Source organism: Lactuca sativa, chromosome 8, assembly GCF_002870075.4.
Source record: "Lactuca sativa cultivar Salinas chromosome 8, Lsat_Salinas_v11, whole genome shotgun sequence".
NCBI lineage: Eukaryota > Viridiplantae > Streptophyta > Magnoliopsida > Asterales > Asteraceae > Lactuca > Lactuca sativa.
In genome coordinates, this window is record NC_056630.2 from 44577139 (window position 1) to 44590404 (window position 13266).

Genomic DNA, 13266 nt, shown 5'->3' on the forward strand with positions numbered 1-13266 from the left:
TTTGTTATACAAAATGTTTTATTTCTATGTGTTTTTATTCAATTTAACTAATTCAACTGGTCCAATTTAGCCGGTGTTTACAAAAAACTTTGTTCCGGTCTAGAAATAGGTATAAAACCGGTGTTAGTTGAACCGCTGCCTTTGCCTTTTTCGATTCTTGGTCCAACCGTTTCAACGGACCGGTTTTTTAAACATTGGATTTAGAGCAGCATACTTTTAAACAAACCAAAACATGCGAGCCTAAAGTTTACGTAGAATCAAATGTGCACCAAATTGAGGTTGTAACGTGATGACAGAATGTGGAGCATGTGAGTACGATGGAGACAACTCAAAAGAGAAGCGTTGTAGAATCATAACAAGTGCAGTTTTTGCTTCCATCAAAGCAAAATTTTGTGCAATACATATACGTGGCCCTCCTCCAAACGGAATATATGAGGTTTGTCCCTTGGTTGCCTTTGACACGCCTTCAGAAAACCTCTCGGGCTTAAACTCTTTTGCATCCTCACCCCATATATCAAGGTCAGTATGTAAAAGCAATGTGTTCACTTGAATGTAGGTTCCTGCAGGTAAAGTCATATTCCCTAATTTCATTTCTTCATGTATCATCCGTCCTAATATCATTGCTGGTGGGTATAATCTAAGGACCTCATTGAATATCATGTTGATCTGCAAACACATAACATTTAAGGAATATATTATATCGAAAGCTATGACTAGTACTAGATAAACTTGTCGTTCTTTTGTGCAAACAAAAAGAATTCGTCAAACACCAATATTGAGAAAGATGCTTCAAGTGAATATGGTTTAGTAAAACTTACAGTTTTTAAGTTACTAAATCCATCAATATGTGGTTTCTTCTCCCCAAAAACGCTTAAAACTTCATTTCTCGCAAGTTCTTGCCATTTTGTGTGCTGACTCAGGAGAATCATAGTCCACACTAGCAGATCTGCTGTGGTCTCTTGTCCTGCAAAGTAAAAAAGTTTGCACTCTTCGATGATATCTTCTATGCTTATTCCAAAGTTGTGATTACCATGTCTTTTAATTTCTTCGTGATTGGAATCCAGAAGAATTCCTAACAGGTCATTATTTCCAATTTTTTGGGATTCCATGGTGGTTACTCTCTTGTCAATAATACTTCTTATTAAGACCTCCATTTCTTGAGAAGTTTCCTTTATCCTCTTGTTCGATTTTGTTGGCAAAAATCTACACAATTAATAATGTTTTTTCAATAACTATAGTGAATTTATGCGTGCATGACAAAACCAATTAATGATGGTACTATGACTGCCATGACATGATCATATAAACTTTTGATATGATTACTTATTAATTTACAAAATTTCACTTAATTAGTGGCAATTATATATACATACATGTAGTTCCTCAATATATTAGAAATAAAGGTAAGATATATATCTTTACAATATATTTTTAGCGACTAAAAGATGAACAAAGTTTTAAACTGTTATATGGAAATATCATCACCTTGATCCTGGAATATACATCGACTGAATAGCCTTTAAAACCAACTGAATCTGTTCTCGTTGAAGTTCAAATATCTTTCTTCCTTCCTCAAAGCTACTACCAAATGCTGTACGTGAAATTACATCACTAGCAAATGTTTTAAGATGAGGCCACACATCCACTTCACATGAGCTTTCTTTCATCAGCATTTCTTCCCATTTGTTGATCATCTCACTACAGCTAATGTAAAATGCTGGCACCATTTTCTACAAAGAAATATAAATCTATATAGTTTATTTCGTAGAATCATGAGTTGACTTTTATGGAGAAAGAAAAGGGAAGAACAGAAACCTTGAGCTTCTCAACATGGAATGCAGGATTGATGATTTTTCTATGTTTAACCCATTGATCGTTCTCAGTGCTGAATAATCCTTTCCCTAGCAACTTTATTAGCGAATGTCGTGGTCCCTTTTGCTTTTGAAATTTATTATAATTAGCTAATATCTCAGGTATCATAGAAGGTTCACTTACATGAACCAAAGGTTTGTTTCCCATCCATGTAAAACAAATTTTACCTGTACAAGTAACACCAAAATTGTTTTTTAAATATACGAATAATAGTACATGTGAACAAACAAAAATCAAATAATTTTAGTTAATACAAAATCTGTTAGCTTTCTAAGTCTGTTAGTTGATCGTAAGCAGATAGTTAGCAACAAGGGCATTTTAGTCATTTTCTTTGTACTGGTAGTTATGGTAGTTATAGCTAATTAGCTGGATGATTTGCTCATGTATATATTCTATTTAAGCTTAACTGAAGGAGAATATTTGAAATTCGTTCTTTGATTCTATCCATTACAACAAATTAAATCCTCTAGTTTTACTTTCTTGGTACCCATTGTCATACTATATAATGATGTAAGGGTATAAATAATGATAAAAAAAGATGTTAATAACCAACACAATATATATTGATCTTGTAACTTTTCATGCTCTACGACTAACTAGCCTTTGTGTTAAATCATAATTGGCTCCTTACAACTTAGAATTTCAGTTTCTAGAAAGTAATTTATGTGAAGTCTCATATCCAAAAAAAAGAGTAAACAAACTTGTGACATTGAATGGTTGTTGAAATTGTGATATTAATTTACTCGAAGATAGCAACCAAAGGAAGACTATCAGGTGAGGACATGAGAGCATGGTTGTTGAAATTGTGATATTGATTATAAGATCTTACGGTTTTTATATCCTACAAGGGCACATATCGATCACATTAGGATCTATCTAAAGGAATATCTATACTTGGATCTTAGGATCCTAATGAATAGGATCTTAATTAAGATCTTAACACGATCTGATATCACCTCATTAGTTTTCTTATAAGTCCAGCCTCAAATATTTGTCTATTCAATTTGAAATCGAATATCACAAGTAGCAAAAGGTCTCATAGAGCATCACCACTTCATTAACTCATATCGAATTAGGCATCATATTCCCTTTCTAAACTTATGCCTTTATACATGATCACAATGATCTATTTTTCTAATTAAGATGTTTTCTTACTAATTTTTACGGGTTATAGTAGAAATAAAATTATGATTTGTACTTAAAAAGTTAAAGTTGATTTCATTATCGATGTCTCAATCAACATCAAATTAAAATGTATATTGCATACCAAAGACCAATTTAAATATGAGTTCAATGTGGATTATATTATATAAATATATTATCTATAGGAAATTATATTATATAAATAGATAATTATTTAAAGCATTTTTTTTTACATATTTTAGATAACTAGGTGTGAGACTCATGTATTATATGGGTTTGTTTAAAAAAATTAAATATGAAATTTTAACAATTTGAAAAGTTTGAATTTATAAAAAAAAAAAATAAGAATTTTTTTGAATTATTAAAATTAATGAGCATATATAAACTATTTCTGATAACTATATTACATATATATTACCTTACATATTAAATGAGGAATTTTAATTTAATAAAATAAAAAATACAATAAAATGACAAGTGAAAAATAGAAAATTCAAAATTTCTAGAAAATATCATGTGTCCAAATGAAGGAAAAGAGGACATTTGACAAAAAGTTATTTATTTATTAGGGAGGAAGTTGTCACGAGCCCAAAGCTTGGTCATAGGTCTTAACGGGTCTTAAGGTGTAACTTGAGCCAATGTTTTTATCCGAGCCGATATTTTATAGATTCCGATAATGTGGATTTTTATAAATCCTATTTCGGATATATAAACGTTATATTTTTTAAAGATTCAAATTTATTCCGACCAAATGAATACTTGTAGAAATCTTAAAAAAAATCATATAACGATTGTTGAAAAAAATCTAGGTTTTAATCGAATAAATATTTGGATTCTTTATAACCTTTTTTGTTTATGCAACTTTATAACTTGAAAAATAAATAATACTAGTAACGTATTTGCATAAAACGCTGAAAAATAAAAATAAAATTATAAAATCATAAAGAAAATGTATTCATACAAATCATTAAAATTTAAATAAAAATAAACACAAAGATTATGTTAAATAATTAAATAAAAAATAAAATAAAGTAATAATGACGTTATTACTTGATAAATGACCTTTGATTAAGATTGTTACTTCCAATGAAAAAACACAAAATTGTTTCTAAATAAAAAGATTACGTGAAATCAATATATATATATATATATATATATATATATATATATATATATATATATATAGGAATGAGTTCTATGGAAAACAAATAACTAGGGCAACATCTACGGGAACCAATAATCAAATGACACGTGTCCATTTCTTTCTTCACAAGTAATCTATTGTGGAAGTTATTGTGGAAGTGATGTGTTGTCATGTTTTCATTGGTTCAAATATGTGTTGCCCTAATCATTCATTTTCTATATAACTCTTCCCTATATATATATATATATATATATATATATATATATATATATATATATATATATATATATATATATATATATATATATATATATATATATATATATATATATATATATATAGAGAGAGAGAGAGAGAGAGAGAGAGAGTTAGGTTCAAATGTTTCCACTATCTATTGTGTGCCCGTATGATTGATTCTGGACCAATCATTTTAGTTATTTTAAGAAAGTAATTAATGCATATTAAATGTTGAAGATGTAATTAATACCTATTATATCTTCAACATGTAATATGCATTAATTACTTTCTTAAAATAACTAAAATGATTGGTCCAGAATCAGTCATATGGGCACACAATAGATAGTGAAAACAAAATAACCTAACCCTATATATATATATATATATATATATATATATATATATATATATATATATATATATATATATATATATATATATATATATATATATATATATATATATATATAAAACAAATATAAATTTTTTAATAAAATATGAAAATAAAAATGGTTAATTAACACACACTTATGCCAATGTATATAACAAATATAAATTATTTAATTTTTTTAACAGCAAATCTAAACTATTTAGAACCTAATATCTAATTATACTTATATCGACAACAAACTCAAAAAGAAATAGCACTCTATACCAGTGGGCTTCTATACCATTGGGCTACTTATTGTTGTTTTATACTTGTAATAATATTTACGATTTTTTTAATGATTGTCTAATTTTAATTGTTTTTTTTTTCGAATTATTGGCCACTTGACAATGATATTAATAAATAATCTTTGTTGACTTCCAATGAAAACTGTATAATCATTTGTTTTTGAATTTTTTTTATATTAAATAACCAAACAAGTAATGATAATATTATGTTTTAAGTTATTCTACGCTAATAGCATTCATGATAAACTTTTTGTTGGAGTTTTTAATAGAAAACCTTAAGATGAACCACCCCCCCCCCCCCCCCCCCAACACCCCCACCCCACTAAAAAAAAAAAAAACTCATTTTAACTATATGGTAAAAGAGTTTTTCAATTTGTTTATTAAAGAGACCAATTAATTTTGTTTTAAATTTTATTTTCATTTGTATAAATTGTATTTTAACAATTGGTTGAAAACTATGAGATCCATCAAATGATGAAGAAGTTAATGAGAAGTGTTTGCAAATTAACAAGCACTTTGAAAAACATTTAGTTTGAGTTGTGAGATTAAAATTTGAGTAACTCTATCATAGAGTGTCTTATAATTAATGATAGTAATTGGTATAATAATTATAATATGAGTTTTTAAATATTTTTTTCAACAAAAAATAATTTGTATGAGATCCATAAATAAATTTTGTGAAAAAACTTTTCTAATAGTAAAGGTTACTTAAGATTTTTTATTTTTGGAGTGGGGGCTTATGTTAGATAAGAAGTTTAATGAAAAAGCCTTTTTCTTATATATGGATGCTAGCAACATATGAAAAAAATACGTAACCAGTGGTCCTAATTACTCCGATGTAGCAACATATGAAAACAAATACGTAACGCCTTGGTGCATTTGATATGGGTGAAGGTGCATCGTTCTTGTTTCTTATTTTTTGACAATTTTAAAGTCCTTTTTAGAGAGTTCATTAACTAGTGAAACAGTTTAATGGTCCTCCTATTAAATATCTTACTTATTCTCTTATTTGCTTGATCATGACAAAAGTCAAAATTAAAGATAGGATGAAAAATAAGAAGTAGTGGATTACGCATATCAATCATTAAATAGATAAAATATGAAATATGAGGAGAAATTAATTATGACAAAATTTTATTTTTCTTTACTTGGAACTACATCCAAAACGATTATACTTTTGAGATTTATTACATTAATCGATTACCGGTAAACATATATAACAATACTTGCTTTGTCAGTTTGTCACTCAAATCCAATGTCATTACATTTTCCAAGAAACCTCATGTACGTCTACAAACAATAACCAGATTATAAATTATACTAATTTAAGAAAAAAAACACTCACACAGTAACATAATATATAAGAAAAGTAAACGTACGTACCATGAGTAAGGACAGATTTATGGACAAAAGGTAAGACACGAGGAACTATATCATCGGATAGGGCAATAGGTTTAGATGTTGCTTGAGTTGTCAACTGCACCATCTCCTTTAAATCTCCAAACAAGAACTTATATGAGCTACCCTTAAGACCTTGATCTCTTAAAAACCTTTCTATCTTCTTTGGTTTGAACCATACCCAATTTAAAAATCTCAATACATAAAACACCAACGTTACTACTACTCCCACAACACAGCACACTCCGGTAACCTCCATTTGGAAAACAGAGTTGGCGGCGTTTGGTCAACGAAGGTTGTTAAGGAGTTTTGGTGTTTGAGATGATAATGGAGAATGACGATACTTATAGATGGATATATATTCACTTGACTACCTTAGCGTTTGGGTGATTGTAGTTGTGGCGCCAATAGGTTTTGCTTGTTTTTCACTAATGCCCCAATCTTCACCACAAGATAAAAGTTAAAAATTCTTATTACAAAAAGAAACTTTTTCTTTAATTTGAGCTTTTTCTCAAAAACTAAAAGTTAAAATCTCACCGATGAAAAGAAAAAAAAAAAGCTCCCAATATCGAAAGTACCCTAAGTCTAAAAATCATAAGCCAAACACAACACCACCATAAAATCAAATCGAAATTAATCAAGAACATAAAATCATATTGAGTATCACCAATTCTGGTTCTTGCTTAGCGCGATTATTATTTGATTGTTTCGGTTACAACTTTTGAGTTTTCATATTGTTCAAAAGTGTAGAGTAATGAGATAATTTTTTACAACAAATACTAAAACAATACATATATCAAGCATGAACATATTATATTTTTTGATAATCCGAGTAGCATAAGGAGTGCACATCATATAATAAAGCCAACACCACATAACATAAATTAAAGTACATCCCTTTAAAACTAATTAAAGTTTGCGTAAAATCAAGTGAGCACCAAATTGAGGCTGAAGGGTGCCAACAAGATGTGGTGCGTGTGAGTATGATGGAGAGATCTCAAAAAAGAAGCGTTGTAAAATCATTGCAAGCACCATTTTTGCTTCCAACATAGCAAAATTTTGTCCAACACATATACGTGGACCTCCTCCAAATGGGAGGTAACATGTTTGTCCCTTTGTCACTTTTAACACACCTTCAGAAAATCTTTCAGGATTGAACTCCTTCACATCATCACCCCATATATCACGATCATGGTGTAAAAGTATAGTACTCACATGGAGGAGAGTTCCAGATGGCACTGTTATGTCTCCTAATTTGGTTTCTTTATGAACCATACGTCCTAATGAGGTCACCGGTGGATATAGCCTAAGGACTTCGTTGAAAATCATGTTAACCTGTTACACATAATAATTGGTACATTAATGAACAATTTTGAAACAAATATTAGGCCTTGTTAAGGGATAGAAATACTTACTACTTTTAGACGACTTAACCCCTCAAAATCTGGTTTTTTGTCCTTAAAAATATGTAAAATTTCATCCCTAGCACGTTCTTGCCAGTTAATGTGTTGACCTAATAGAGCCATAGTCCAAACCAACAAATTTCTTGTAGTCTCTTGTCCAGCAACATAAAAGAGTTTGCATTCTTCTATAATTTCTTCGATACTTAGCCCGGAGTTTCTTTTCCCTTCTTGTTCAATTTCTTCATTATTGGATTTCAAAAGAATTTCTAGAAGGTCGTCGTTACTACTTTCCCTAGCTTTTATTGTAACAAGTCGTCTATCAATAATACCTTTTATTGAAGCTTTGACTTTTTGGTTAATCTCATTCAACCTTTTGTTGAGTTTTGTTGGCAGAAAGCTATAATATTAGATAACTCAAGAGTCAGATAATGAAGACGAAAGAAATAAATTTCAACTTCAAGTTGAATATAGTGGTTTAGTTCTAAAATATAATTTCCATTAAATCGATTCATTGATTTTGAAGGCCTTGTGCGATTGATAAAAATGAACTCCTAAATATTTTTTTCTATATATAAACAAAATAATTTTTAAGGGTTAATTGCCTTGATGGAAATATAATAAGTTATTAAATTAGTTAAAAAGGGACATTATCAAAATTTGGGGTTAAATATGTAACTTTTAGAAACTGATTTAGTAAAAAAAAAGTTGAAAAGAAGGGTAGACTATGAAGAGTGTGGCATAAACCAGGGGCTGGAAATGTAACTTGGAATTAAAACATAAAAACAATGTGAATTGTGAAGGGGCTGATTTAGTAAAAAAATTTAAAAGAGGGATATATGATGAAAAATATGGAATAAACCAGGAGCTGAAAGTGTAACTTACATTTAAAACATAAAGATGGTGTGAAGTGCCAAAGTGGTGCGCGTTTATGAGTTGAATTTATTAGGGGTGTCATATTTTAGTCTGACAAATCGGTTAGTGGTCTTATATTTTAATGTATGTAACACGAAAATGACACTAAGTAATTTTGGTAAAAATCTGAGCTTTAATTTTTTATTTGATTAAAATCATATATATTAATATACTAATTAATTTGGTTAAAACTTGAGCCTTATTTTTTTTTTAGTCCTGTCCAGCCACACACCTTGCAGCCCCTCATGTCAAGCCTGATGAGACATATTCTTCAAAAACAATCAAATATGCTCACCTTGATCCTGGAATGTAAGCTGTTTGTACATACTTTATAATCAATTCGAGCATTTCATGTTGAAGTTCAAATATTTTTCTTCCTTCTTCAAAACTACTAACGAAAGCTGTACGTGAAATTGCATCATTAGACAGTGTCTGGAGATAAGGCCAGACATCAATTTCGCACATGCTTTCATTGGAGAGCATTTTTTCCCATTTGTTTACGAGTTCATTGCAACATATATAGAATGCAGGTACCATATGCTACAAAAGAATGTATAAAAGATTGAAGGTGTTAGATTCGTTTTTAGACAATAAATGTAAAAAATGGCTATTGTGATTTGTATTTTTTTCAAAGTTTGGTCCAAACTTTGAAGAAATTAGATAAATGGTATTTTTGAGTATCTTTTGTTTGCATTTGATCTCTCTAAAAAAAGAAATGACTGTCATACCCTTGATATATTTATTTTCCATTTTTCTTTCATTATTTAAAGTTATTATTATTAGAATACACTATAACTTTGGTCTTTGTTGTTTGCAAAAGATTGTGGATGAAATCCAAAAAATTTACAACTTGTACTAATGGTTCAAAATAAATAAAAAAATAAAAAATTGGATCCCAAATTTCATTTTTCATGGATTTAATCTACATCCAACCTAGAATGATGAATATACCCTTTAACATTTTTTTTAAAATTTATTTCGTTATCTTATTATTATTTAAAAAAATTATATACATCCAACCCCCACCCATTCTCATTCTCATCCACAATCCATTGAACTCTATAAAGTTCAATGGAATATTGTCACATCATCTATTAAACATCTATACAACAATACTCACAACCCATTAAACACCTATTCAATCTTAATCACCACTTTATTTCCTCTATAGAACCATTCAACGATCATTCAACTACTTCATGTCATCACCCACACTTCATTCAACTTCTATTTAATCCTAGTCATCATCCTTTTCAACTCTTATACTACTTGCATTATGGATGTTATTACCCACACTCATTCATCCGTCTTCATCCTCTTCGGCCATCCCCATCTGGTTTCCGACAAGCTAAGAGCCACTGATGTGGGCGGCATGTTGTTCTTTCATAGATAAACCCCTCCACACCCTTACCGTCGATGCAAATATGAAAGTGAGGTTTCTCATCGATCTGCAACCTTACCGTTGATGCAATCCCACCTCAGGTGAATTACTCATTCCTGATCTTCATCCTCTTCAAACCTTATTAAGCAATCGATGCCATGATACTTCATTTTGTTGCAAATCTGAGTTTTAGAAACCAAAGAATATAAAGCAATCGATGCCCTGATACTCCGTCTCCTCATTCCTCACACTCTGTTTGTTGCCTCCCCCTCACAACCACCTCGACATCTATTTTTCTCATCATATAAACCTACCACACTCCCGATTAACCTAGATTTTAGTGTTGTATAGCTTCAACATTTCCCCTTGAAATCCTTAACAACATATAACAATTGTTTCTTCAAAATAGCAATCTGAAATATGAAACTTCTTCATGGTTTCGAGGTGAACCCATTTCTAGGTTAGGTTTTTGTTTGAACTAATTAGGGTTTTAAAGTTTCAAAATCAATATTTATAGTGGAATTTGCAAGTTTTATGTGTGTATCATAATAACAATGATTTGGCGGTCATGGGTGAACTCTCGTGGGTTCTAACATGGCACAAAGAATACATCTATAAAATACACACAGAAGTGATTGGAGAGCAAATCATAGGAGAGAGAGAGAGAGAGAAAGAGAGATTGTCGGCCACCTATAAAAATACACCAGGCGTCGCCTCCTCTCCCCACCGTTGTTGGCCACCTATAAAAATACACCTCTCCTCCCTCTACTTTGTCACCGACGAAAGAACACATCGCCACTTCTCCCATCCTCGGCATCGCTCTTTTGCAGATCTGGAGCACCATCATCTTTAATCTTTTTTTAGAACTAGGGTTTTCAGATCCGCCAGAGCCGGAGAAGATGAAAGGTAAGAACACCACCACCTGTTCTATCCAGAAACACCATCACCACTGCGACAACCCTCTGAAAAAAGCTTATGGGCTTTCAAGAACAGTCTATTTCTACAAATTGATTTTCATATATGTGCACTCATATCATTTATGTGTTTAGGGTTAATGGACTCAAAAAAGGATACGATGGTGCTGAATCAAATCGGAGCTAAAATCATCCCGTAAATAGAATCTGAAATTGTGTGTGCCTTGTGTTCTTGGAGAAAATCACCAGCCATGGCCATTGCTGTTGGATCTCTTTGATTCCAGATGGAAGAGACGAATTGAAATAGATGTGCTCCAATTTTTCTTGTGATGGTGTTGATCGATGATGGTGGGTGATGAAGTGGCGGCGACGACTAATGCTCAAGCGTGTTTTCGGTGGTGTCGGCGATGGGTGGGATCTTCGTTTTGGGAGAGATACACAGATAAAGAGTGGGATGGTGGGTGGGTAGAATTTTTTTTTTTTTTTTTTTAATTAAAACGTCTTAAAAGAATAACAAAAAGATATTGAAAAAGAATTACTAAAAGGGCATATTAATCATTTTAGGTGGGATGTGGACCAAAAACACAAGAAAATATAACCATAGGGACCAAAACCGCATAAGGTATCTAAAATTGGACCAGTGGTACACCAACATTTCGTTTTGGACCAAAACTATAAAATTTTGTCAACCACAGGAACCATTTTTGCAATTTTGTCGTTTTTTTTTATGTTTAACAAGGACCAAAACCTTTCAGTTTTTGGATCATTGGTGCAACCCAAACTATAAGGACCAATTTTTTTAGTTTACTCTTATTATTATTAAATATAGAAAAGGGCTCACATAACCACCCGCACCATCCACTCTCTCTAACCTTTTATTCGTTCCATCGGTTTCCTTCTGCACCTTCGGCCATAGTTGTCGTCAGCCTCCACTACAGCCACCAATGAATCACCATAATCATCCATTGCAGCGACGACAAAACCACCACCACTGATCTGCACCAGAAACAGCACCAACGAGGTCGTTGCCTGCCTTACATCATACCTTTATCTCAATTTCCATCTCTCGGTGTGTCTCTGTTTCTCTCAGTGTGGTAGGGGTTCGGAGGAGGGAGAGTGAAGACTAACGACGATCTGGCGACAATGTGAAGATCCGACGATGATTTGACTGTAGAGTGCAAATTTGGCGATCCATGAAGGAAGTAGTTGGATGGGGCTGCTAGACCTGTTTTCTCTCAAGGTTTTAGATGGTTCTCTTAGGCAGTTTTATGTCTGGGTTGAGGAGAGTTGATTGGTGTTGATCTCGTCTACAATGGCCAGCTGGAAGTCAGCGAGATAGGAGAAGCAACATACAGTGACGATGGTGACTAATTGAGGAACCAGCTAAGAAGGTTTGGATCTAACATGTTGATGGTTCGATTGGTGGTGATTTTGTCAAGTTTGATTGAGTTGGAAGGTGGTTCGACGACTATTTCTTGTTTTCCGACAAGAGTATCTTTTGGTGGTGATATGTGGTTAGACTTGAGGTAGAGGAGGAGCAAAGGAGTAGGGGGGCATTAAAAAATGAAAAATAAATAAATAAATAAATAAATAAATATATATATATCAAGTGTATAATAGTTATTTTATTTTTTAGAGGGGCTAAATATCGTAATAAAAGATGCTCAAAATGACTATTTATCTAATTTTTTCAAGTTTAGACTAAAACCCAAAAGAAAAAAAAAATGCAAACCACCGGAACTTTTTTTGTATTTTTGTCTCATTTTTATTATGGTAATTAAAATTTAAAAGAGACTAGACTAGGGGCATGGACCCTGAGCTTCTCCATGTGGAATGCCGGATTGATAATCTTTCTGTGTTTGGCCCATTGATCACCTTCAGCATCAATGACCCCTTTCATTAGCTTGCGTACTAATGGATTACCTCCTCTTGATTTCTGAAATTCATAGTAATTAGCCAACATCTCTTTTACCATGGCAGGTTCCGTCACATACACCATAGGTTTTCGTCCCATCCATGCAAAGCAAATCTTACCTACAAAACATATGCATAATTTGTTAAAAAGTTTTCGAAAACCTTGTATGCTTACTTGATTAATAACTCCACCTCGATATAAATTTTATTTGTAGAAGAATCCCTTTTCCGATTCACAACCCAAAAATCAAAGAGCAATTCAAATAAATAAAA

General features: G+C 31.6%; 2 protein-coding genes across 3 annotated transcripts in view; both read right to left on the bottom strand.

Moving 5' to 3' along the window:
* Positions 1–6799, bottom strand: LOC111906643 (cytochrome P450 CYP72A219). 2 transcript variants are annotated; one of them, XM_042897742.2, is made up of 6 exons: positions 6455–6799; positions 1816–2039; positions 1486–1730; positions 1031–1203; positions 819–964; positions 1–666 (listed from the first exon to the last, which is right to left on the bottom strand). In XM_042897742.2, exons 1-6 carry the CDS (start codon positions 6726–6728, stop codon positions 241–243), a joined length of 1488 nt encoding a protein of 495 aa, XP_042753676.1. In that variant the 5' UTR covers positions 6729–6799; the 3' UTR covers positions 1–240. The 2 variants fall into 2 exon arrangements, with proteins under 2 accessions (XP_042753676.1, XP_023758187.1); XM_023902419.3 differs by having other exon boundaries at positions 819–1203; positions 6455–6798.
* Positions 6800–7165: 366 nt separating this feature from the next.
* The window catches only part of LOC111906641 (cytochrome P450 CYP72A219), a 42124-nt gene continuing 36023 nt past the window's right edge, over positions 7166–13266 (bottom strand). The window contains exons 2-5 of the mRNA XM_023902418.3: positions 12893–13113; positions 9080–9324; positions 7885–8269; positions 7166–7804 (exon numbers count right to left, since the gene is read on the bottom strand). Of these exons, the coding sequence (XP_023758186.1) occupies positions 7379–7804; positions 7885–8269; positions 9080–9324; positions 12893–13113 (1277 nt within the window). The 3' untranslated portion in view covers positions 7166–7378. The remainder of the gene's footprint in view (positions 7805–7884; positions 8270–9079; positions 9325–12892; positions 13114–13266) is intronic.